The 27864-nt window shown below is 36.6% G+C and overlaps 1 protein-coding gene across 4 annotated transcripts in view; it reads left to right on the top strand.

Moving 5' to 3' along the window:
* The first annotated feature begins 5540 nt into the window (after positions 1–5540).
* The window catches only part of ptpn2b (protein tyrosine phosphatase non-receptor type 2b), a 29993-nt gene continuing 7669 nt past the window's right edge, over positions 5541–27864 (top strand). The window contains exons 1-9 of one of the 4 annotated variants that reach the window (XR_015516022.1): positions 5541–5758; positions 7037–7127; positions 7221–7321; positions 10381–10479; positions 11885–12022; positions 12134–12343; positions 14668–14829; positions 14932–15128; positions 18279–18380. Coding sequence is in view for 1 of the 4 variants with exons in the window: in NM_212654.1 (NP_997819.1) it covers positions 5702–5758; positions 7037–7127; positions 7221–7321; positions 10381–10479; positions 11885–12022; positions 12134–12343; positions 14668–14829; positions 14932–15128; positions 18279–18380 (1157 nt within the window). In the remaining 3 variants the exon portion in view is untranslated. 4 annotated transcript variants of the gene reach the window in all.

Below are 27864 nucleotides of genomic sequence, written 5' to 3'. Positions count from 1 at the left end.
TTCTTATTGAGGAATCAGTTATCCAATTTGACAATCCTTTATATTGATAATTTGTTCAGGTATGAATTCAGGTAATTGGCATTGTTGAATGTGCAGTATAGGTATACCCATTCGTCACAGAGGAACATAAAATTTGTAGATTCATTTATACTACCTTTATGCAATGATTAACCTAATAAAAGTCTAATGTTATGTAATATATTGCAAAATTGATGCATTTTTCAGTTTTATTAACAGAGTAAATTAACAAACATTTGTTGGACTGGCATTTAAACAATAATGACAACAGACTGAAGTGATATTTATGTATGTGGGACAGTTGTGCCCTAATTGCTAGTGTTTTGGACTGCCATGATGGGACAGCAGAGATGAGGATCCATGCAGTTTATTACACAGAGAATGGTCAGGCAGGCAACGGTCAACAGGTACAAACTGGAGCATATAAGCAATCCAAAGAGCGTGGTCAAAAGCAGGCAAGCGAATGGTGCAGGCGGCAAAAAGGGTAAACAATAAACAAAACACGGGTCAAGACAAGAAATAACACTTTGAACTGCGTAAAAAAAGACTCAGCAATGTGTGTGTGTGTGTGTGTGTGTTGAGAAGTGACTAAATAGTCCAGATAATCAGTCCATGATGAGTTACCAGGTGTGTGTGTGTCCAGATGACCTTCAGCTGTGGCAGAAGTGATTGAAGCAATGACTTCTGGGATTTGTAGTTTGTAGTTCACTTAATTGTAGATTTGTAGTCCGGGTGATAAGCCATGTTTTTTTAGCGATCTGCAAAGCCTAGATTACTGGTGATCATAACAACTGCTAACCAGGGACGAACTTAGTGATTCGGAGGCCCTAAACAATTTCAGGTATGGGGCCCTAGCATTAAAACTCAAAATACGTTCTTTCTCTATAGATTTTTTTTTCTCTCTAGATCCATTTTTTTTGTTAAAAATATATTAAGTGGAACCTTCTTAATGTAAATTTAAATACAATAAATTCACAAATAAAAAACAAGCTCACAAACTTAATTAGCCATACTTCTGATTAGATTTTGATATTGCATGTGCAGTATGGAAGGACTTTTTACTATCCAAGGGGGCCTACAGTTTAGAAAATAAGTAGTAATTTTAAAATCTTCATGGTCATAGACAGATTTTACAACATATGATAGACAAAAAAATATAAAAGACATATAGGATGATTAATATAGGCTTCTTGGCATTGGTCAGGGCCCCCTATTTCCCTGGGGCCCTAGGTGGCTGCTTACCTTGCTTATTTGTTAAGTCCACCCCTGCTGCTAGTGCTAACCCAAAGGTTGCTGTTTACAAAATAGCAGGCCAATGCTTTGGGTGTATGCTCAGTGTGTGTTTGTGTGTGCTCTCACTCCTTACTCAAAATGTGTATGTGCTCTTGGATGGGTTAAAAGCAGAGGACCAATTTAAAGTTTTTCGAAACCACTTATTAACTAAAGGTCAAGATCAAATCGAAGAGTCAACTTCATTACTGACTTCTCAGGCTCAGAGGGATCCTCATAGATGTAGGTTTTCCAAAGTCAGCAGCCTGGTCCTACTGGAGAGCTTACCAATCACAATGGAGACATTTTTCAAACATGTCTTCTCAAACTACAACCTCACAGGAAATAAAAAAAGCATCTTTCCTTGTGGTTTCTGGGTTCCACTCATTTGTAAATGGCAGTGTGACAACAAAGGAGAAGCAGTGAACAAAAACTAGAAGGTCTGACTATCCACTATGGACTTATCAGCCAAAAGATAAAGTCCCCAGCTCACTGACCTACAGTTTAGGAGACTCTCAATTATCAATATCAGTGTGGTCATTGGTTCATTTCATTAGGAAGTGTACTTATCAAAAGAGAGTTTTTGGATGGCTTGTCAACATTTTCAGCAGCTTTAAAGCAGCATCCCAACTTCCCAGCTCTGCATGGATTGGGATGGTCATGATGCTTTGGTCCTGGACACACTGTAGTTTATGTAGTAGGAATATTGTTACTCTGACACCGTCCTCTCTTCAGACTCCCTATTCAAACTAATAAACTCTAATGAACATCAAAACTCACCAAAAGCCCTCAGTCGTGTTTTTAACTGGTCACTCAGACTGTCTTATTTGTTTATGACACCCATTTCCTCATTGACTTAATATAGCAGCCATGCTCCACTTGTGAAACTTTCTAAATAACAGACAATGTTATCTTGTAAAGATATCACCAAGTTTTCTATAAACTAAGTTTACACCATGGACAGCATAGAACTAGACGTGATTGAACATTCTTTTCTTTTTAGAGTCACATCTCTCAATATCACATCCTGTTTTTTTGGTTTATTGAAATGTTTCTTTTGTAAATGTTACATTCAGTTGACCAGAGTTTGTTTGGAAGCAAGTCAAAATGCAAAGACCAACTTACATGTCACTAGATTTTCACACAAAAAGGGCTTGAGGCTACAAAAAATAGTGACAATGGATAAGAGTTTGATTTATCTTACCTACGAAGTGTGTTGTTTGACTTTTCCTTGAGGTGAAGCACAGGAAATTGGCATCTTTCATGCATTATTGAAAAGGGGTTTCTTTGAGAGATGTGTAACATTTGAATACCGGCTGAATAGAAAACAAGCCCATGTTCCTGAATTGCTGTGCAGATGGATGTGCATTATGTAACTTCATTCTTCCTTCTTTGTAAAATAATGGGGTGAAGGTAGCACTTCCTTATAAGTCAATAGTGACAGGTATAAGGAAACAAAAACAATTGAAGAGCTCAGATCCAAAAGTGCAGTTTCAAATTTTCTTTAAAATTGTAACTTTTCTTAGCCTCCTAATATTATGTTTAAATATTTACCTTCGATGGCAATGAAAAGAACATACTCATCACCAAAAGTGACAAAACTGAACCTACACACACGATGAGCCTGAGAAAAAATTTTAGAAGAAAATTTCAGATGGCACGTAACGTTTTTGCATCTAAACTCTTCAATTATTAGCAAAGAAATTAACATACACAGACAATAGGGCTGATCACTAACTGGATTTTGGGTTTGGCCATTTCAATGCTCAATATTCTATGCGTTAAAATTATTATTATGTATAACCTTATGTTGTATACGAATATTTTGAGGGAAATACAATTTAACTTTAGATACACTGAAAATCGTTTGTTTTCACATTGATATGTATCCACCTAATCCCCACAGCAGAATATGAATGTAGAAAAATACTTGTGTAAGTTACTGGAAAAATAAAGAGATTCAATTAGTCATTTCTGGTTATATATAGTTAACCCAGAAATGTATGTCATCATTTACTCACCTTTTTCTTTTTTAAATCTTTATTTTTGTGTTTGTTCTGTTAACCACAATAGAATTTAGTTAGAAAAATGTTAAAAACCTGTAACGACTTCCATGGTATTTGTTTTTCCTGCTAGGGAAGTCAATGGCAACATTTTGTTTTAAAGCTTTTTTCAAAATAACTTATTTGAATGCTTTCTTCTGTCTTACTCTTTGATATGTTGACAAAAATGAGGACTTCAGCATCCCATTAATCACAAACAGAAGCAATCCTTAATTATTCAGTTGACCTTCATACAGTAACTGACCTGTGAATGAATAAAGATTGTTCATTGTGTTCAATTATGAAAAGGGCACAAAAATGGAGCAAAGCTTCACCAAGCTTTACAGTATGTAAAGACCTTGCAGAAAATGCAAGTCATTTTCACAAATCCTTGTTAGTTTTTATTTAGCATTAATCTATTTGGCATAAAATGATGTTTACATATAGTTCACAAGACAAAAATTGAAAATAGTTATTTCTCAGATTTTTAATTTTCCATATTCTGCCGATTCTTCGGTTTTCTCTTTTATATTCCTTTTCACAATGAGGGCAATCAAGGGACTCAAGCACAAAAACATTCAAATACTCAATGCATCAGTGTCCCTGGCAAGAATGTGTGTATTGTATTTAAAAAATTCAGTATTTCTTTAAAATTGTGAATTTTATTTTCGGACAGAATGTCATTTTTACTGCATCAGAAAGGAAATAATTTTGAAAGCATTTATTAACCATGCTAAGTGTCTGAGCATCAGACAGAATGACGGTGCTTGTTTTGAACCACCCGATTTGTAAATGATATTCATTAAAATTAGACCGACCCAAGTCTGAAATCGTGGTATACTTTCATGAGTGTTATGACATTTTTAAAAAGTATAGTGTTTTTATACATATTATTGAAGTAATTATTTAATAAACTTCCCAACTACTCAAACTGAACTAAATTGAATAAAAATTTAACTAGCAGCATACATTCAAACATCAACTAAATATGTGGTAAATGTCAAATCAAATGTGCAAGTTTTAACACATAAACGAATGAAAATAAACACATGAAAACAGCAGGGGCCAGTTCTACATTACATGTTATTTCAGTCTTGTATCAAACACATCGCATAATTAATAATAATATAATAATCATGTAATAAGAAATGACTAATTTGTTTACCCAATTTTTTATTGAATCACTCAAAATGTAAAAATAGCAAGGGGTTGAATACAAGAATATAATATGCAAACATTTTTAACAATTGTTTTTTTTATTGTTGTTAATGTCAGGGTAACAATAACAGCATTATAAAAAATTGTAACATCGAATGTACAGGAGTTTTAACGATAGGTAACGCATCAAATAAACTACTAAATAAATAAACTAAAAAACAAACAACATTTAATATAAAATCATGCGTTAAAAAATTAAACAAGGAAAATAAGTTAACAGTTCTAATAATAGTTTTAAAATTAAATTTAAAATTAAATTTAGAGGATGCAATAGCTCTAATGTACTGTTGAAGTTCCTTTTCAAAAACAATAAAATAAGGTGTATGTTGAGAGAATTTACAGCGGTGTACATGAAATTTTACAAGAATTAAAAGGAGGTTAAAAATGAAATATTCCTTAATTTTATCATCAGGACTATTGAAAAAACCCAACAGGATATCACTAAAAGATAACAAGAATTCCGGTAGAGTTTTGCAATGAATAACCAAAGAAAGTTCAATCAAAAAGCATTGCGTATGAAGGCAATTCCAAAAAATATCATCAGCAATTTTATTGGGTATATAAGAGAAAGAGCAGCATCTATCCGACTTAATTTTATTTTCTAAAATGGCTGGGTAAAATGTGTAACAGTTTAAATTATTTTTTTCTAATTTTGTTAGTTATTGTATATTTTACAGACAAAGACCAAACTTTTTCCATTGGATTTGTTTATATTTTCCACCCACAAAAACTTCACATATGGGGTTGCACTTTTCTTTTGAAAGAGAGACCTGATTTTAAAAATTACGTGAGGAGGGTAGTGACAAAAAGCATATTTTTTCCACTTAAGTTTCCAAGGGGTGTAATGGCACAGATGGAACACTTAATACTTTATCATAACCTCTAAAAAGCATTATGGCAACGTAGTTTACAGATGTTTGACACGTTTGTCCTGCTCTGGAAGCTCTCTTTCACGCATGAGCAGACAAGAGCCGCTGTTCTCGACGCGCACGCGCAGTTGAGTCAGCTTCCCGTCGCAAATGTCAGCTACACGGACAAACACTGTCAGACTATCTCAGCGGTTCAGTGTGAGAAAGAGAAATGACTGATCTCTTCAGCTGTGACGTTTATTTTTATTAAGAAACAAGCTCAAAGCGGAAGGAATTGACGGAGAGATGGAGCAGGAGTTTGAGGACATAGATTCAGAAGGCCGCTGGCAGAACATTTACTTAGTAAGTACAGCTAAGACAGCTAGCATGCTAATGAGCCACGCAATCTGCAGTTAACCGTTAGATATATGTCTTTTTATCGTAATGTCTATTTCGAAACAATAATTCAGTGTGCTGTCATCCTTCTACTTTTGACAGTTCTTGTAATGTGTTAAAACGAAAGTAAAGCTATGAGACCGAGATGTTACGCTGATTGATTGGTAAACTGTAAAAACTGTACATCAAAACCTAATGAACTGTCTGTCTAGACAGCATGTTTGGTCACTGAGTCTGCTTAGCTAAGACTTTTTAAGCATTATACTCTTTTTGTTATAAAAACCGTAAAGAACAGTTGAATATTTACGATTGGGCATCAAATTGAAATCGAAATAACCAGTAAACAGTTACAGAATGGAATATTTTAAAGCGACTTCGATACCAAAAGTGCTGTCTTGATAGGGAAAGCACTGGGGTTTGAGATAAAGGTAAAGTTGGTTTTATATTCGCACATTCTTTCATTGAGCAGTCTCTATATTGTTTACCATGTTACTTTGTATATTTGATCGGAATTAGCATGCAAGTATGACTTCTAAACAACATTAATACTTTCTAATTCACTGTGAACAATGTTGTACTTTGATAATCATTGGCTGCTATTATGATTTCCCTATTAAGATTTTGCAAAGAATATTTTTCTTAAAATATATTATTAAGAAGAATGTTTGAATATTCGAATATAAAACCAACTTTACCTCTATGGTTTTGAGTAACAGACATCATATGACAACAATGCAACACATCGTTTATTCATCCGTTATACGAGTAACAGCTGTTAGCTATTTCTGACATATACACGTTTATTTACTGTAACCAGCAACTGTTACGTTTTCGTGTGATCAGTGACTAAATTTATAAGCATTACAGGCAACTCTACTGACATATTAATGAAGTTGTTTACTTAAAAATCAGTATTTTATTCATAGAACAAGGCTAAAACCTTATATAGTCTTAAAGTGCTAGATAAACAAACATAGGCCTCATATAGTTGTGTTGTGTTGTGCTGAGTGAGAGTGTGTATGTGACTAAACAAACAACAGTGTAGCTTCCCTGATTAATATTTCCAGTAATATTATGTAACTATTTCTGGGAGCTGTTCAGTCCTGATTGACGTGAGCTAATTTGTTTTATTATTTTTCCTGTCCGCTGTTTGCTGACTTGGACAATTAATTTAAACGCAACCTAATGAATCAGTAATGGCCTGATTAAGCTTGTTTTGAAGCTCTGCGTGCATTTCTTTCCCAGGAGATACGCAACCAGTCGCATGAATGTGCATTCAAAGTGGCCAAGTATCCAGAGAATCGCATTCGAAACCGATACAGAGACGTGAGTCCATGTAAGTAGCCTCAGATTTGAGTTTATATTTTGTTATTTAATGAATGTTTTGTTTCATTTAACATTGTTTAACGTTATTTCCTCAAATAATCAGTTGATCACAGTCGAGTGAAATTGGAAAATACAGAAAATGACTACATCAATGCCAGCCTGGTGGTAATGGAAGAAGCCCAGAGGAGGTACATACTTACCCAGGTGAGTGAACACCACCCAGGACAAGGACACTATGTGTGTGTATACGATTACACAACACTGTTTCATATAAAAAAATAAGGCCATGTTTTGACCATTTTTTATTTGTATTGCATTAGTTATTTGAGGCTCTGAAAAATAACTTTTCAAACTTATTCATACAGCTCATTTTCAGCCTATAATTGTATGTGTAAGGACTTGGCAACCAACTAATGAGAGCGTTACAGCTAAATATACGCTATTTGTGTTTATTAATGAGCTCTTCAATACAAACCACAAATGAAACTAGCTGAAAGACAAATTAAGTGTTTATTATACTTTATTTTTGTTAAGAAGAAGTCATATTAGTTGTTGGTTTTCAAAATAAATTTGTGTAAAGTTATGCTAGTGAACTTGTTATATCTGTGCATGGTGATCTACACATTACAATTTCATATTTTATATGTCAACGTGTAAAACTTAAGTTGGTATGGAATGTTAGTCTGGACCCCAGTATTGTAGAATAATAACTTATATAGCTTCTAATAGGCTGCTAAAAGTAGTAAACGAGCTGATTGCACTTCAAAGTTAATGCACATTTTTTGGTACACTGTAAAACCCAACAGTCAACTTTATCAATTGAAATGAGTGTAGTTAACTCAATTTACTGAAAGTTAATTCTACTCATTTGAAAAAAGTTTTGAACTCCATGTTTGAGGTAATGATGAGTTAATAAAATACCTTATTATTTCCACATAAATGGGGTAAGTTCACAGTACTCATATAGATTAGTTTTTGAACTTAAATGATTTGTTGCAATCAGTTTCCTCAAATGGTTTGAGTTAACTTATTGGCTTTTACAGTACTTAGTTGGTTTGAGTTCTCTTCATTTATTGGGTTTTAATTTGCTTAAATTGCTTCTTTTACTCAAATGTATTAAGTTAACAGTACTCAATAAATGGATTGTTGCAGTCGGTTTCCTAAAGTGGTAGGAGTTACTTTACCTTTTTGGGTTTTACAGCGTATAATTGCTTACTATATAATCCACATCTAGCTTTTTTTGCAACACATGTGCTTGTACCTCACAGGAAAGGATTTTATTTAGCACTAGCTATATACTGACCTCATTTTAGAAATTTCCTGGCATTGTAATTTATTTGTGTCTAGACTAGGGATTGACCAAAATAAAATTCTGGTCTAAAATCAAAAATTCTGGATTCACTTTGGCTGAAAACCGATACTGAAAATGTTTTGTAACAATTACATATTATTTTATTATATAACAAACTAATTTTGTAAGACTATTTAAATTTAGAACTATTTAAATTATACTAATTTAAAAAAAAACACATAAGCCAATAAAATAATTAAATTTTGTTGACAGTGGAGAATCATCATTTTACCAGCATTGCTTTGACAGCACAGTAGCGTACTGCAAACAGCAGGAACATGTATATATCATAGAAATGTCCTGTCATGAGAGATTCATCCTGATGAGAGATATACATGTACATGAGCGGATTATACAGTGCACAATATTAAACTTAACTTAATCTTAAACTTGACTGCACTTGTACAAGCTAATTGGTGGTTCACTCTGAATCACTCTTGTGTAGAGCAAGCCATTGAAATGAATAGGTTTCTGAGTGCTTTTTACATGTGGTGTGATTTAACTTGCTTCAAAATGCGCAGTGACTACAGCTGGGGGGAGAGTAAAATCAGTGCCCTGATCACTGCACAGTTTTTCGGCTCATATTTTTGGCAGTTTTTCTCTTTCAGCCAAAAATAATAATAATTCTGCATCCCTATGTGAGACTTCTGGTCTCATTCACTTCCATTGAATTTGATCATATCAAACAGCTCTTTATTATTCTGGTATTTTCCTATCGTATTTTCTTTTTAATGTATAGTCATAAACAGACTGGTTTGTAGGGCAAGCAGTTTATTTATTTACATTTAATTCCTAAGTAGATTTATTATAAGATTAGATTATTTCTAAATAGAATGTTGTAAAGATTTTACTAGTATCCACACAGTTTATTGCCTTTGCCTATATCTGTTATGATTATTGCGGAAGAATCTAATCTAATCACTAATTTGTGTGTATTGTACTATATAAACTGATTTTATTATATCCACATATTGAATAAAATATGTATTGAATATTTAATCCTAAATTATATATTTTTTTAAGTTTGCCAATGCCTGTTCAATTATTATTATTAAGGAAACTATTGTCACTGTATGGGTTTGTTCACTGTGGTATTACTTTTACTTCTGCAGTTCACTTCAGTTAAATCTTACATGTTCTTTTAAATGCTCTGCCAAAACTTGAGAAATAATTTGAGATATTTCATGCTGTTTTGCATGCAGAAATCATATGAATGTTTGACTAACACCTTTACACTAATGCTAATGCTAGCTGTATGAATACAAATATGAAGAGTCAAGAAAGAAAACAGTCATAGGACTTGTTTTTAGTGTTAGAAAGGTTTTGTTTTGATGTTGCGACTAATTTGCCTCAAGCAGGCACTTTTCTTGTAAAGATATTTTCAGTAGACTAACCTACAGGGAAAGCTGTGCTCAGACACACGCAAACGATTTTGCAAACCTTAATATTAATCTTAATAAAACCTTATTGTAACCCTTCTGTTCCACAACCTTTGCTTTCCTTAATTTCAGCACTGACAGTTATTTTATGCTGATGTTACTATAGAACGCTGTAGGCAGGTGGCAGGTTTACACCTCTGATACAAAGTTGTGTGGGTAGCATACAGAAGCTCACAAATACATTAGTCAGCCATATGAAACATGGCTTTGGTTTGATCTTTATTTTTAACAAATGTGTAGGTGTGTCAGACTTTGTGGTGTTGATTTTGCATAGCATTTGTAGAGAAGTGTAAGACTACATGTTTATGAAATCAACTAGGGTTCACTCTGTGAACGGTAAACTAATCTGCCTGAAGAATTAGGCTGGTTTTGGGTTCACATTTCTTGGGAGCTGTTACATAAGTCAGATTCTTTTGAGCATTGCGATCAAACCCTACTTATTGTCAAACTGGACTGTGTTTCTTTATTGTCAGGGTCCTCTGAGAAACACCTGTGGTCACTTTTGGCTGATGATCTGGGAACAGAAGACCAAAGCAGTCATCATGCTTAATAGAGTAATAGAGAAAGGCTCGGTAAGAATAGATCCTTTTCTATTTAAAAGCACTACTCTAAGATTGTTTAGCCTCCATGCTTTTAAAACAAACACAAAGTCTTTCTCTAAGTATGTATTACAGAGCTCCATAGAGTCTCTGCAGGTATATGGGAGTATGTTTCAAGTAGAACCACATGAAGGAATAATAGAGGTCTAGAACATGTAGTGTTATTGTTGGCTGAAACTATAGCATTTATCAGAAAATCAGAAAGTAATATAAATATTTTTAATGGTGTTTTTAAAAAGTGGTTAAAAACAAAACAGCAGTGTTTGCACAAATAGTCTACTGTTAGTTTGTTGGATCATGTCGTCTTTGCTTTGCCTTCAGTAATTTAATGTGAAGAATTATAATGTTGTGTATATTTATTTATTATATTTCCATTTTGTCAAGCCTCCTGTGGACAGGTGTTGAGAATTAGCAAGTTTGCTAAAACACTTAAACAAATGCATTTGGTTGTCCAGTGTAATTGTGATGTCCATGTCAAATAAATAAATAAATAAAAATTATAGAAAACTAACTGAAATAAAATAAGTAAAATTGAAAATCTATTTTTTATACAAAAGCACACAACAATGCTGTTTAAAAAAAAAAAAAAAAAAATTATATATATATATATATATATATATATATATATATATATATATATATATATATATATATATATATATATATATTCAGGTAAAAGCAAATTAAAATAAATTATGCAAGAACTGTATTTAAGTATGATATTGAAACATTTGAGACTATTGTCTTAATATTAAGCCACAAAAGTACTGTTTAATGTGACTGTTCACCCAAAAATGAAAATTGTCAGTATTTACTTTCTCTTTACTTGTTCCAAACCTTTCTGAGTTTCTTTGTTTTGTTGAACACAAAAGAAGTTATTCTGAAGTACATTGGAAACCGGTAACCATTGACTTCCATGGTATTTGTTTTTCCTATTATGGTTATCCACGATTTTCAATTTTCAACAGAACAAAGAAACACATAAAGGTTTAAAACCTTTATAAAAAGGGAGTGAATAGTGAGGCAGTTTTCATTTTTGAGTGAACTATTCTAAAACTATTTTAGAAAAATTACATTTCATCAGGCCCTACATTAAACTGAGCATTTTGTTCAGTATCTCAGAAAGCAATATATTTTCTTTATATATAGAGGTATTTACTGTAAACAGCAAGTCTATATTAGGCTTTAAGAACAAAAAGTTGTTTAAAGAAAGCTATAACTAACACACATCTTTCATTCAGCGTTAATCCAAGTGTTTTGCTTGCTTTACTTATTTAATTGCATGTAATAATTTACTTTGGAATATTAGTCATCATATTTCAAATGATTAAACATTTGAGGCAGTGTTATTAATCTCTTTCTAAATTTTGTTATGAAGGAAAAGTGTGCACAATATTGGCCGACACAAGAAGAGAGAGAGATGTCTTTTCGTGACACGCGTTTTGTGGTAACACTAGTGTCAGAAGACGTGAAGTCATATTATACCACCAGAGTGCTGGAACTCCAGAACGCAAATGTAAGTCCCTCATTTTGACTATTGAAAATCACAATGTTGACAATAGATTTTTTTTTAATGCTTGTATTTTTTCATTATTATTATTATTATTATTTTTTTTAATCTACATAGACGGGGGAGACGAGAGAGATCTATCACTTTCACTATACCACATGGCCTGACTTTGGCGTCCCAGAATCCCCAGCCAGCTTCCTTAATTTCCTGTTTAAGGTGCGAGAGTCTGGTTCACTCGGGATGGAACAGGGTCCAGCAGTTGTCCACTGCAGTGCCGGAATTGGGAGATCTGGAACATTCTCTCTGGTTGACACTTGTCTTGTCTTGGTGAGTTGAATCTCTAAAACTAGGATATCCTGTGTGTTTTTTTTATTTATTTTATTTTTAATTTCTCACCAATTTTAATTTCTCACCAAAAGAAGCAGTGCATTAAATTCTATTTTTCCCCGCCTTGTCTTTAAAATATTACAATTTATATTACCCCAGTATTTTCAATGAAGTTTCCGCACTCGTCTGCTGATCCTGACGGCGCTTTTATATAGTTTTACACTTGAGCAACTAAATAAATGCTGTTTAACTGAATGTATTGTAGTTATGTTGCAACATCAATGCTGTAAAAGGAACATCATGAAATTGAAAACAGAAACATTAAGCTTGCCTTTCACCTGAAGTTTATTATTAGCTGAAAAACACTAGCTGTGCACAGAGTTGCAGCGTGCAGTTGACGAGAGGGAGAGAGGTAAAGCAGTTGTGTTGTTATTTCTGTGTTACAAGCCAATCAATTATTACACAAGTGTTGAGATGATTGTTTATAACAGGGTTCCTCAAAAGGTAGTCACATCTGACCTGCGAGATGAAACATTTGGGCCATGCCTGATTTACCACATCAAAAAATGGGGATGCTGCAATACAAAATAAATAAATTATATATCTTTTTTAAATGCAACCATTCAATACAACCTCCATGGTTCAATACCATATGTACACTGCATTTTTTCAGCATTGTGTTTTAATTTAGAAATTGCATTTTTCTTTATTTCCATTGCTTTAATTACTCTTTACATTAAAGTTAGGGACGCTGTTATGTCAAAGTGACATAAGCAACTGGAATTTGTTTCCTGCATTTTACCCATCCAACTGCACACTTTGTTAAGAGCTGAACAGACCAGCATGAACACCAACCCGAAGTCTATTTAAGTCATGAACTTAGGTCGTTTATTGTTTTTGTTTTGTTATTTAAACATTTGTGCAGGAGATTTGAGAAGTGCCCACATCTGTACGGGTGAATGAAAGTTATCACACTCAAATTAAGTCTTACTTGTGAACTGTAAAACTCAATTATGTCCACTAAATGTCAACGTGCCTGAATTGATGAGTATTCAACTGGTTATGTCTCACACAAGTAATTTGACTTCTTCTCTGAAAGAACATGATTGTGTGACATTGAAAGTGAAATAGACCTAGCTTCTTTTTAATTAGGAAAGTTATGTAAATCTCCTTTTGATGTCTCTACTCTGTGGTTTACAGAGCATAATGAGGATTTTGTAGGTATTTTTTTTAATTGTATTGTAAAGGCCAATTCAAAACAACTAAAACATTTAAAATATGCCAAGAGTTGTAATAATTCTGGCCACTTAATTATCTGTCTACTTTTGTAATGAAGTAAAATATACAAATGTTTTTCTTGTTTTTTTATCATATGATTTAAGTTTTTTTGTTATTTTTTTAAAGTTTTACTAAATTACTGTATACTATTTAATAAAGTAGTAATTATAACATCATTTTCGCTTTCGGTTTTTCATCCAGGGGCATAAATAATTTTTGGTTTTGGTTTCAGCCCAGAGTTCTCAGTTTGGTACATGCCCAATTAGAACCTTCAGTAAATTTGACTCAATATGTTTGTAAGTAGTCTATTCAGAAATGAGAGCGAATGTTGATCAATATTTCAAACAAATCATTGTTAATTCATTTAGAATTGTGCAGCTCTAAATTACTAACTTTACAAACCTCAAATGCATATTTACCACATCAAGAGGAATACTTCAAGTATCGCATTTTTAAAAAGAGCAAGTTCATCTCAAATTGCAAACTTATGCACTATCCTATGCCATTTTATAGTATAGTTACAGTAAATAGTGTAAGTAGTGCACACTGAAATTCTAAAAAAAATTAAGTGCACTTTAAATGCCCGGATGAATCACTTATTTAAAAGAAGTGTGGAATGTTGGACACTTCACACTCAACAGTCGCTGCTTTGCTTGCGTATAGCAGAAAGGGTGGAGCTTTCGGCACTAATATTGATTACTTTATTCATTTTGGTTTGAGAAAGCAAAATTTTCCTGTGTAATTGTGATTATACTAATGGCAGGTATTATTTGGTAGTTTGGTCATTTATTTCACTAACTTGGCAGCCGTCAAACGTCATCAAGGAAACAGTTTGAATTTCCGCTTCCTAAAAAAACGTTAGTAATCCATTTGGCACGACATTACATTTATATACTATGCTGTTCAATGTGTAAATGTATGAGTGTGTAGTGTGCCATTTGGGACGCAGCAAGTATAATATCTCGTTCTCCCTTCTTCCTGTTTGTCCTTCATTAAAGCTTATTTACTACTGTTTTTTCTTTTCTTCCGACACTGATATATCACAGATGGACAAAAGAAAAGACCCATTATTGGTGGACATCAAAAAGATTCTTCTAGACATGAGAAAGTACCGGATGGGTTTGATTCAGACCCCTGATCAGCTGCGTTTTTCATATATGGCTGTGCTGGAGGGTGCCAAGTACATTATGGGAGACTCGTCTGTGCAGGCATGTGATCTAGACAGTATTTTCAACTGAGTCACCATTAACCCAATCCTGTATCCTGTGTTTGTGAAAAAAACTGATTTGGTTTTTTATGTCCGTGTGCAGAAACAATGGCGAGAGCTTTCCAGAGAGGACCAAGAGCCCCTGTCTGAGTCTCCCCCTCCACCGCAGCCCCCTAAATGCACAGAACGCTACAATGGCAGCAAACCAGCTCATCTGGAGGATGGGATCGACTCAAAGACGGGAAAGAAAACAGGGCCAGAGGCCCCCAATAAAGAACCAGACAGGGATGCTGGAACACAGTATGTAAAAAAAGACTTTTTATGTTTCTTAGACTTGTTCCAAAACTTGAATGTGGCTGATAAGGAATCAGCATTCATCAAGCATGAATTCAAATGCCAAATTTGCCAAATGAATTCTGAAATTCTCGAATCTTCTGTGTGTGTTCAGTGTTTCCTCTAGGAATTTTTTCAGCTGTGGCGGCAGGCATTTTTCACAAGTCTACCTATGGCGTTATTCGAATGACAAATTGAGAAATGTCAGGAGCGCAGTATTACAAGTCGAGATCGCATTTATGCAATACGAGCATGCAAATCTTTTTGCATGTGCACTGATTTTCTCTGCTCGTGCACAAAACCTCTTGCACACCCCCTCAAATTAACGCTGCTTAAACGCAGATCTTCTTGAGCGCTCTCAAATAAACACTGCTGAAGTGGGATTTAGTGCGTTTATGTCATGAGTATGTCTCCAACATTGTGTTATTCTGAGTTTAGGGAGAAATGTGCTTTATTGATGAAAAATAATTACTATAATAATGTAGAAATGTGAAGTGTAATACCTGTCTTGGAGGAATTAAGTTATTGAGACTTTGATGGAGTTTAAATTAAATTGAAATTGAAGCAAAAATTTGCTTAAAATGACAACACCTAGGTGGTCCTATAATTAATGCATTTTCTTGAAAATGGTTTATGTATTTATTATTTATTTATTTTTTGCAATCATATATGACAAAAATATTTTTTTATGTGCTATTGCATCCTTAAAACAATTATATCCAATACTTTACCTGATCTAATATTGACAAACTTTTATATATCCTTGGAAAGCTCTAAGTGCTCTCATACTTCTGTATATTTGCTCAATTTTGCAGGAAATTTTAACACGGGACATCAGCGTCAACGCTTTACATTCATTTTGAATGGGTAACGCCAAACGTTGCTGAACTGAATTGTGGGTCCGTCAGTGCTCAAAGTTGAAACTTTTCAAGCGCCAACGGAAGCGTCAGCCAATCAGTTTACTTTATGCAAATACCTCAGCTCAGACAGCAGCCGATTACAGGCTTACTTTATTGGCTAACTCTGCCATGACCATTGCGTCAACCTCAACTTCAGCGAGCCCTCCGTCAACCGCTGACACTGAAGCCCTGTGTGAATTGGGCATGATTTATTAATTTTTTTACAAGAAAATTGGCCTTAAGTTGTGGCCTTTGTTATGAAAAGCCCTGTCAATCCCTGAAACATTACAGTTTGGATGTGAATAATCCAAATATAGTTGAAATTAATGTCTATAACAAGTGACCAGCCTAAGGATTATATTTAAAATCGTTCTAGAATTATATTAAATTGAACTTTAACATTATCTTTACAGGGATGAACTTAAAAATAGGCGGTACAGTTTTGAGTTATAATGAATAGATTTAAACATTATTCACAGTGTTTGCTTGTAATCTCTTCACAACTTTTTTAACCACGTGTAGCCAGAAGTTACATGATTTTCTTTTACTTGCTTTGTTTTACTTTTTCATTATTGTTATGGCACTACGTAGCGCTGGCGGTTTTAAAATGCTGTCATACATCTGATATTTTTTGATGGTCTAAATATGCTGCAGTTTGGCATCATTGTGTTAATCTCTGTACAATTGACATACTCAAAAAGCAGACAAAGATCTGCGATATGCATATGAGGGAAATATTCAGGATGTGCATGTAAATGAAAACAAAATAAATATAGAAGCTATAGCCTATGGGTATAATGATGGGAAGTTCGGATTAATTAAAATGTTACAAATGGATTCTCTGAGACATAATTCACAAACACATGCAAACAGTGGCATCTCGAACAAGACAATAATGCATCTATAAAATTATTAGAGTGAGTAAAGTTTAATTCATCGTTTATGTGTCTTCAGGCTATTCGTTTTAAGTTAGCTCAACCCGCCTGTCATCTTCTGAGTCCATAAATGGCTACTGTCTGAGCTGGGGTATTTGGATAAAGTAATCTGATTGGCTGACCCTTCCGCTGGCACTTGAAAAGTTGAGAAATTTCCAACTTCTGCACGCCAACGCATCCACGATTTAGTTCAACAACACTTGACGTCACCCATTCAAAGTAAATGGGAAGCGTTGACACTGATGCCCCGTGTTAATAAGACGTAAGTGTCATTGCAAAAACTGTCCTGAAAAACTAAACAAATATACAAAGTACACACTTGGAGCTTTCCAACAATATATAAAAGTTTGTCAATATTAGATCGGGTTTAGGATATAATTGTTTTAAGGATGCAATGGCTCATCGGCGCAATAGCCTAGTGGTTAGCGTGCCGACATATGGTGCAATAGCACGTCAGGGCGTCGCGAGTTCGAATCCTGGCTTGACCACATTTCCCTACCCTACCCCCTTTCTCTCTCTCTCTCTCCCATTTCGCTTCCTGTCTCAATACTGTCCTATCTAATAATAAAGGCAAAAAGACAAAAAATAAATCTTTAAAAAAAAAAAAGGATACAATGGCTCATACAAAAAAGAAACTTTTGTAAAAGGTCATATATGATCGCAATAAATAAACCATTTTCAAGAAAATATATACATTTTAGGACCATCTAGGAGTTGTCATTTTAAGCAAATTTCTACTTCAATGTCAATTCAATTCGACCTCCGTAGGTTGTTCATTGTTCATTCTTTATTGTAAAGTCACATCTCCATAAACTAAAATTTTGCGGGTTGCCCCCATGTAGTAACAGACAAAATGAGTTCATCAATCTTGCGTCCACGCGTTTCGATTAAACCATTCAGCAAGTTTCAGCACTGTTGATTGACAACTGATGGTGAGGCTGGCATCCACACAAGTGTATCCACTTCTCTAGTTTTCAGGAAAAGATAAAACCCAGCCTTTCTGACTACCTGCTGTCGCTTGTTTAAGTCCTATATGAGCACATTTTCACAAATTTTTATGTAATCGGCAGTGTTACTCCACTATGCCTGCTTATTCGGACTGTTTTGTTTGTGGGAGAAAGTGGCACACAGTTGTGGGAGCACAGAACATCTGTGTAAATGGCTAGATTTCCTGTCAATCAAACTGCCTGCAAATGGTCAATTGAGACTTGCATAATACTTATGATGGGACACCTTGTTAAACTAAAAACATTTACATGTTATATTTACTGCTTTCTCTTTAGAGCTCGCAAGCGGCTTCGAGATGAGAAGATGTCCAACCCCTCGCAGAAGACCCAGAAGCAGACGAAACCCAGGATCAATGACCCTGATAAAAAAAGAAAAAGGTGAAACCGTCTGTCTGCGAGAAATGTCACTTTTATCGTGCTCTGCCCTTTATTGACCCAGTGAGTCATTTCAAACATGTCTGGTCATGTGTGGGTAATGCAAGTCACATAATCCCACAGATGCCTCAATAATAATGTCATGTGAATAATGTGACATATTGTCACTTAGTTTTTAGCCTCTCAGATGCAGGTGTGTCACTACACTGCACAGAAGAGATTACCATTTAATCCTCTTGGTCATTCCGAGGTCAAGCCTTTTGCATATTAGTTTTACCAGAACATACATGTAGGAATTATTAACCCTACTGAGAAAATTGTAGTAATATGTTTTCTTCTAAAAAAAAGCCTCTTGTTTGTTTTAGTTTGGTTGGATAACATTTTTTAAACAATTTTTAAGATCATAATGATTAGCCCTCTCAAGAATGATTATTTTTTTGAAATATAATATATTTTCTAAAAAACATATTAAATCTATTGGGTTTAAAAATGGTTTCTCCGCTAAACAGCCCTTGGAAAGTATTTGAACAAGAATAAAAATTTTACAGGAAGGCTAATAATTTTGCCTTCAACTGTATATTACTACCATATACATGTCTGATGGTGTGACTGGCTGGTGTGGTTGACTTTTGTTCATAGAGATTTGAATGGCAACTTTATTTTGATTATAATTTTCGTGTGTACCAGAACTGATGGTAATACCATAAGTATGAGTGGCATAATTAAGAGTACTGTTATATTAAATGGGCCATATGATGCGCTAAAATAAAAAAGGGCTTTTAATTAGGTTTTTTAGAAAGTTAACATGCTTTAAAGGGACAAAATGACAATTCTGCCATCATTTACTCGTCCTTGACTTGTTCCAAACCAGTTTGAGGTTTTCGTATGAAATAGCTGGGTAAAAATACCATGAAAGTCAGTGTTATCATGGAAGTTACAGGTTTTCAACATACTTTAAAATGTCTTGTGTTCAACAGAACAAGCCTTTTTGGCTTTTTTCAAATTTCTCATTACTTTAATTTAAAATGAACCATATCCTTGCGAACATAACCCATCAATGACTTTTTGATGAATGTGTTATTCCATGCACATGAATTACATTGAACAGTTTTTACACACGTCTTTCAAAAGTCATGCATATCTTCACCTCTCAACACGCTTCTGCAACCTAATTTTGGGTCAAAACCCGCCATTTGAGAAACACTGCTGGACAATACTGGAGCGCTTCAATAAGGCTTAATGTATTAGTCTATGTTGAAGGTATTCATTCATTGATTACATCACCCATCATGGCACTTTCCCACTGTTATTTTGTTTTCGTAATGGAAATAAAGGACATTTAATCCAATTTAATGATGAACACTACAGTAAATAATTTGAAAGTGCCTGTTCTGCTTCATAAAGCATGAGCTGCAAATTCACAACCAATCAGATTTGTCTGATCACTTGATAAGTGTAAAGAGAGATGATTGGAGTTTATTCTGTTAAATGTAAATCATTTATTTTGTGAAAGATTATGAGCTTTATTCTTCATCTTATACTTGTACAAACAGATGTTACACAATAAAGAAACACTGTAAAGCATCATATGGCCTCCTTAGTATTAACAGTAAATTAATCTATTTTCATTATAATAATAATTTAAGTTAATCCAGTTTTTTATTATTATCGAATTTTCTTAATCAGCAACTTTCCCCCAGTTGCTCATTATTGCAATACAGTGATTTATTTAATTATACATTTTTAATCATTTAAATTTTATTTACCTGTTACGACTAGGTTTTAATTTACATTAACATTTTTCATGAAGAAATTAGATTGGAAATTAGATTAGAAGTCTTAAAATAGATATATTTGTTCAGTTAATATAAAATATCTTATTTTTAGCCTTAGATTTTAGGGCAAGTTGTGACTGATATGTCTTGATTTTATTTTCTGAGGTTTTGAAGGCAAATGGAGGTCATATTATTTATGAACAATATGTATGAGTGACAAGTTCAGCGTTGATTAGTTCATATTTTAGTTGAGTATTTTAGCTGAATTATGTAAAGCACAGGTGAACTCTGTGGCCACGTACACACTGTAAAGCTTGTGTTGTGAGAGCAGCATTTAAATACGTGAGTTCTCAAGATCATCTCATTCTCTGTGTGTGAAACATGACTCGCTTCTGACTTACACCATAACAACGTTTGTGGCATCTTTGCATGTTTGGCATTCTCTACCTTTGACTAAAGTAGTTTTACAGTAACCCAAAATGAGTTATGGGCAGTGGATTTGAGTTTTATTTGGAAGGCTGTTATATAGAGCACAATCTTAAAGCTTTGCCATGTCCAATTATAAAAGCAATGGTCATTAATTGTCTTTTGGAGTAGGTAATGTGTAGATCACCATGTTTTCCAGAACACTCTGATATGAATTTAAATAGGTCATTAACAACTAGTTGTTCTGGGGTGTGTTGCCAAAATCATAGTACAACTCAATTTTAGGAAATAAATGATATAGTAATAAGTGTTTCCTAAAACAATAGTTGCTCTGTCATAGATACCTAATTTGAACCATGGTGCCGTATGTACATTTTGAACTTTTTTAAAACATAAACATTACACACACATACCATACATTAAGGATTTTTCTTTTTATCCATTATGATTTGTTTATTCCATTTTATGACTTTGGTAATAAACCTTTAGCCCGTTTGCCTCAGTCTATTCTTTTTGTATTCTTAACTAAAACACTGAAGTTGACTATATATAGTGTATCCGGAAAGTATTCATAGCGCTTCAATTTTTCCACATTTTTTATGTTACAGCCTTATTTCAAAATTAATTAAATTCATTTATTTCCTCAAAATTCTACACACAATACCACATAATGACATTATGAAAAAATATATTTTTAAAATGATTGCAAATTTATTAAAAATAAAAAAGCTGAAAAATCACATGTACATCAGTATTCACAGCCTTTACTGTGAAGCTCTAAATTGAGCTCAGGTACAATCTGTTTCCACTGATCATTCTTGACGTTTCAGCAGCTTAATTTGAGTTCACTGGTGAATCCAGATGGAAAGTTCAGTTGATTGGACATGATTTGAAAAGGCATACACCTGTCTATATAAGGCCCCAGGGTTGACAGTGCATGTCAAAGCTCAAACCAAGCATGAAGACAAAGACATTCTCTGTAGACCTCTGAGACCGGATTGTTTCAAGGCACAAGGCAAATATATTAAATGTATAAAATAAAAATATTTGTATTTATTTGTTGCCTATCAAATTAGAATTGGTTTTAGAAATTACATTTCATAAGCATAATGAATTACTTTTACAATTATACATTTCATAAATATCATATTCAGATACGTTTAACAACATATATATTCATTTTCTTTTTTTCCATTTATTTATTTTTTTACCAAACTGATGCCACATAACAATTGCAAATGAAAACAAACTGTGCTGTCTGGACCATAAAGCTGTTTGAGAAAACACCAAAAAAGATTGTGGCTTATTCTGCACGTCCCTGAGAGGACGTGTCTATCCTCACCTGTGGAGGGTAGTAGGAACTTATAACCGACAGATTCAGTTGTACAATTTTGTCTGATAATCCAATAATCCATATCGTTTACAAATATTTAAGAAATGCATTTATTTAAATGTTATTTGCACATTTATAGTAAATAACATTGTTTATTTGTGTGTGTTTTCACAATGTAAAAAATACAGTTATAGTATAATACAAAGAAGGAAAATAAAACAGTTTTTTTTAAAGGGAGTACATAACTAAAACATTTCTCTTTAAAGGAAGAAATTAAACTGTTTACAAAAATCAGTTGTTTTTAATGCTTTTTTGTAGCAAAGTTAGCAATAGTCTCAAAATAATGCTGCGTTTCAGAAAGAACAAATATAAGAACTGTTTCTGGTTTGTAAATTTACATTTACATAAATGCTTTTTGTTAATATCTTTTGTTTCTTCTTGAATTGAGTTGTTTTCTTGGTTATGTCACTTCAGTTTTATTTTCCCAGTGGGAGGGGAACTTCAATGATATGGGGAAAAACTTCCACCTGCGGGATTTGGTCAGAGAGCCAATAATCTGAAACAGTAATAAAATGGGCCAAAGAAATTTCAATGAACTGGCGATGTCAGCGTACGCAGCTGGCATCAATCACAATCAGCTGTGAATAAAGATGCCAGCCACGCGACGTCAAGTATCTTTTCGCTTTCAGAGCCTCACAGTACTGAAAGAGTGTTTGGTTCTTCCATCTCCGTCCTTCGAGGAGTGAGAGAAAGAAAGAAGTTGCCGGCGATCAACAGGCTATTTTCTCTCAGTCTCAGAGTGTTACAACGCAGTGGCAGACATTCGAGCTGGGCATTCATCTGTCCCAGTGCATTCTCTGGTCCGGTTTTCCTAGAGCGGTGAGTAACTGAGCAGGTTTCCTAAAAGAGCAACATGGTTGTTCAGCGTGCCTTTTAAAGACGTGTGTGTTTCTGGATGCTGTGGTTCCCTGGCCACTGATGATGGGCACAAGCACTGTGTTGCATGCCTTGGGGTTGAGCTTGTCAATTCGGTGCTCGTGGGCAGCGCATGCCATCACTGCGATGGCATGTCTGTTGCGAACCACCCCTGTTGTCAGTGGTTGGCACTCGGGCAGATCTGAGGGTTACAGTGGGGGTCAGTCTACCACCCTCGGCCTTGCAGACCTCCCATTCTCAGTGCTCTCCATCCAAGCTTCGAGTGAGAGAAGCGCTCCATCCTCTGGGATGATCACTCTCTCACTTGACGTCACCGAGAACTAGATGTCCATCACTAAATCGGAAGGTGGGCTGTCATTTTCTGATGATAATTCGACCTGCTTCCTTCTATCTTGCCCATGTGGTGCCCCTTCCTGGGGTAGTTAGCCTTGGCTCCCGTCCAAAGCGTGTAGTTTGTCTGCATGCCTCAGGGCCTGAGCCTACACTGCTGCGGGCCAGGCTATTTCCATTTTGATTGCTATGGCTGGTGCAGGCATTGGCCCAGAGCCATGAGGAAAGTTCCGACCCAGGCTTAATGTATGCACTGCAAGCGACTTTGCTCTGAAAACACCAGGTCAGCTGTGAGTGCCCTGGGAGGGAAGATGACTACACTAAGGCGCTTGTCTGTGGCTCGAAAATCTGCTCCACTGCCCTGTCTGTTCCACCGGTTAAGCGGCAGTGTTGAGCGCCCCACAGATAATTACCATCCTCCCGCCTTAAGGCTGATTTATACTTCTGCGTCCGGTGCTGTCGCATAGCCCTTCGCTGTGGCTGTCGACGTGGCTGACGCGCACCTCTCAAAAATTTTAACTACGAGTCGCAACGACGCGTAGCGCAAGCTCTGTGATTGGTCTGCTTGGTAGCGCTGACGAGTCTGGGCGGGATCGAGAGCCGCGCGAATGGCGCGAGCAATTGTTTACAATTGTGGAGTCCCGTGAAGGAGCTCCGGATGGAAAGTTTTGTTTTGTGTTTACCTCATAGTTAAAGTTGTTGCACGTCCGCCGGTTCCTGCCTCAAAATGAGCGAGTTTGAGTCACTTGTACAACCAGGAAGTGTTCAGGAAACGCAAAACAGAAGCAAAGACACTCGACACAAAGGAACATTTACACCTCACTGCCAACTAGCGTTTCGGAAGTGTTAATGCAGACCAACAGAGACAGCACGCAGAAGTATAAATGCACAGCTGCGCGTGTTGCCTGCGCCGTGAGTTACGCCGGTCACTTGACGCAGAAGTATAAACCAGGCTTTAGGGCGCTGCAAAGTCCGGTACGGATCAAGAAGCGTCCCTGAGACAGGTCACTTGAAGAAAAGTGTTTCCCAAACAGGGGCACCCATATGCCTAACTTAAGGCAAAATGAACTTTATAATTTTAGAAAGAGCAATTTCTCCTTTCTCTGGATGTGATAGCCCGAACACTGCCAGGATGGGATGCTATGCCTTCCAGCTCACAGGATTGGTGCTCTTGGCCACAAGCTTCTAGAGTGCCAGAGGACGACCTCCATTTTCTCGAACTCCCAGCCACCCTGCGGGCTCTTGGGACAAAGTTTAGATTTACCTCTTAGCTTCTGCTCTTCCTCGGGATGCGCGCCTCCTGGGGAGCTCTCCTATCTCATGCTAACAAAGTTCGCTAAATGGTCCCCCAAGTTCACAGGCATGTATTACACCAAAGTCAACACTGTGTCCACCCCTGTCTTGCACAAGGATATTTCTCTCCTCCTGGTGAAGGACGCAATCGAGCCAGTCCCTACAGCTGAGATGAGGTATGGGCTTTTTAGTCTGTACTTCATCGTACCCTAAAAGAGCAATGGGTTATAATCGATCCTAGTTTTGCGCATTTTGACCCACTGCCTTTATGCTGTGTTCACACCAGACACGGAAAAAGCGTCAAGCGCGAGTGATTTACATGTTAAGTCAATGCAAAGGTGTGAATAGACATCCTGCAGCGCGAATGATGCGAATTGCTAATGAAGTGGATTTTGATGTGTGAATGAAGTGGGTAAACTTAAATATTCACGCAGCTATTTACGCTCGAATAGCGTGATTTATCCACTCGTTCCACATCTGGTGTGAACACAGCCTTGCAAGCAGTCGCTCAGAATGCTCATGCAGAAGCACATGCCCCGGTGCATCTGTCCTCAGGATTGGTCTACAGCGATAGACCTGAAGGACATGAATGTTCTTGTCTCCATTTTTCATGCCACTGGCAGTTTTTGCGGTCTGTTTGCGAGCGTTGAGCATGGTAGTACAAAGTCCTCCCTTCCGGGCTCTCCCTGTCTCTGCGGGTTTTCAACAAGCTCGCAGAGAATGCCCTAAAGGTCCTTCGACCCACGGGCATCTGCATACTCAATTATTAAAATCAATTCACCTTTATTTCTATAGCACTTTTACAATGTAGATTGTGTCAAAACAGCTTCACATAAAAGATCATAGTAAATTGAAACAGAGTTTAAGTTCAGTTCAGCTCTGTTCAGTGTGGTTAATAATCACTACTGAGAGTCCAAACACTAAAGAGCAAATCCATCGATGCACAGCTCTACAGATCCTAAGCTCTGCAAGCTAGTGGAGACAGCTGTGAGGAAAAAAACTTCACAATTGGCGAAAGTGAAGAATTAAAAAACCTCGAGGGAAACCAGGCTCAGTTGGGCATGACCATTTCTCCACTGGCCAAACGTCTTTTGCAGAGCTGCAGTCTAGGCACCAGAGGCTTTAAGCTGGACCTCAGCGAAGACTTGTCTGTCCCTGAAGCGTCGCAGGAATCAGTCTTATGCTCTCCACTCCTCCATGACCACCACAGTAGCCGCTCAGAATACGGCCTGGTCTAGGATATGGAAACCTTGGAATCATCTCGTCGCTGGTCTTGAATCGATTCAGTGGCGATGCGTAGTCTGAGAGCCTCGGGATGAGTATCCCCAGATGGAAATAGAGAATAAAGAGAATAATTAGCATAGCAGCTGTTTATAGTGTATATAAACGAGATGCAGAAACCTGTGTGGAGCAAATTAATGTATCATACCGCTAAGTGATTTATGCTTGTATGCAGTGTATGCTTTACTAAAAAAATAGGTCTTTAATCTAGTTTTGAATTGGGAGAGTGTGTCTGAGCCTTGGACATAATCAGGGAGGCTATTCCAGAGTTTGGGAGCCATAAATGAGAAGGCTCAACCTCCTTTACTCGACTTTGCTATTCTAGGTACTACCAAAAGCCCTGAGTTTTGAGATCTTATAGAGCGGGTTGGATTGTAGCGAAACAGAAGGTTGGTTAGATAAACAGGAGCTAGATTATTTAAAGCTTTATAGGTAAGTAGCAATATTTAAATTCAATAAGCAACTTAACAGGCAGCCAGTGTAAGAAGGATAAAATTGGATAAAAAAATTTTAATTGGATAAAATTATCTTGATTACTGACTTTTTATAGCTCACTAGCAGGATCAATTGGTTATGCACAGGGACTGGGTGCTCCGGCACCTCAACCTGTTGGGGTTTAGGGTCAACCGAGAAAAGAGCAGGCTCGCTCTTGTGCAAAGCATCTCTTTTCTCACGTTGGAGCTGGACTCGACCACCATGATGGCGTGTCTCCCGAAGAGTTTGACAGAAAAACTGTGATCTAACTGATATTATTTCAGAGGCTCCAAGAGCATATGGTATCCGCAGCTGCTGTCACGTTGCACAGGTTGCTCCATATGAGACTGCTTCAGCATTGGCTTAATGATTGGGTCCCCAGACGCACATGTCCCAAGGAGCATGCACCGCGCCCTCAGCCTCTGGACCGACCCTGCATTTCTACTGTCCTGTGTGCCTCTAGAACAAGTGTCCAAGCATTCCGACGAATGCTTCCAGTATGTGCTGGGGGAGCTGTGTGTGGTTTTTATTTTTATTTATTTTTTTACCAGTGCTAGATGGGAAACGTGCTGGTCAGGATGGAAAGCACAGTGACAATAGTGTACATCAACCTCACGGGAGTATCAGCTCACTCGCCGTTTGCTTCTCTGGAGTCATACGCGTGCTTAAATACGCATTTTCTCCAGTGAGCCTACTCGCACAGATACTGTGTAACGTCAGGGAGGACAAGAAGCAGGTCTGTTTATTGCACCTCTGGCACAACTGGACCTGCATTTAAGCTCTCTCCTCGTGACGGCTCCTCCCTGCATATCCCTGTGAAGAAGCTTTCTTCTCTGGGACAGGCACCATCTGGCACCCTTGCCCAAATCTCTGAAACTTCCGTGCTCCATCTATAGACCACATAAGAGGACTTCGGTGACCTACCAGTTTGGTGGTTAACACCATCACTCCGGCTAGAGCTCCCTCTATGAGGCATGCCTACACCCTGAAGTGGAGTCTATTCGCTGTGTGCTGTACTTTTCTCCAAGAGGGACCCCGGACATGCCAGATCAGTGTGGTGCTATCCTCCTTCAGATGACTGGATGAGCACTGGATCAGCACTGAGGGGTTGGTGTTTTGATCATCCCCACTATGAGGACACGGGGATAACTGCGTGCCGGGAAAGCATCACCTCATCATCCAGTTCCCAGAGGAGCTGGACGCTGGAAAATTAAATTAATCCTGTCTCCCTCTCTTAGCCACTTGGAGATCTCTCTTAGGCAAGTCTGTTCGAGCAACGGTTGCGTTGGCATCGGTCAAGAGGGTCGGGTATCTGGAGGCATTTTCAGTCAGCGAAGTGTGCCAGCGTTTTAGGCCAGCCCACTATCACTTTTTCCTAAGACCCAGGCCCACCTAGGTGCGAACCTGCAAGCGCTACCCATGGAGGAGGCAGACCTAGCCTCTTTCTTTGCCGTCTCATTCACGCTCTGCACTATGTGACCGCATTAGAGCTTATGGTTCTAAGCAGCTCCTTTTCTGTTATGATCGGCAGATGGGAAGTACCATATCCATACTGTGGTTGGCCTACTGGATTGTGGATGCCATCTCCCTCACTTTTCAGTGCCAGAGTGAGTTCATTTGTTTTCATGCCACCATTTGG

The sequence above is a fragment of the Danio rerio genome, chromosome 19 (genome assembly GCF_052040795.2).
Source record: "Danio rerio strain M-AB ecotype USA chromosome 19, GRCz13ab, whole genome shotgun sequence".
In the NCBI taxonomy this organism is placed as follows: domain Eukaryota; kingdom Metazoa; phylum Chordata; class Actinopteri; order Cypriniformes; family Danionidae; genus Danio; species Danio rerio.
The sequence above is the reverse complement of the archived record's forward strand: the minus strand, read 5'-3'. Positions and strand labels throughout refer to the sequence as shown.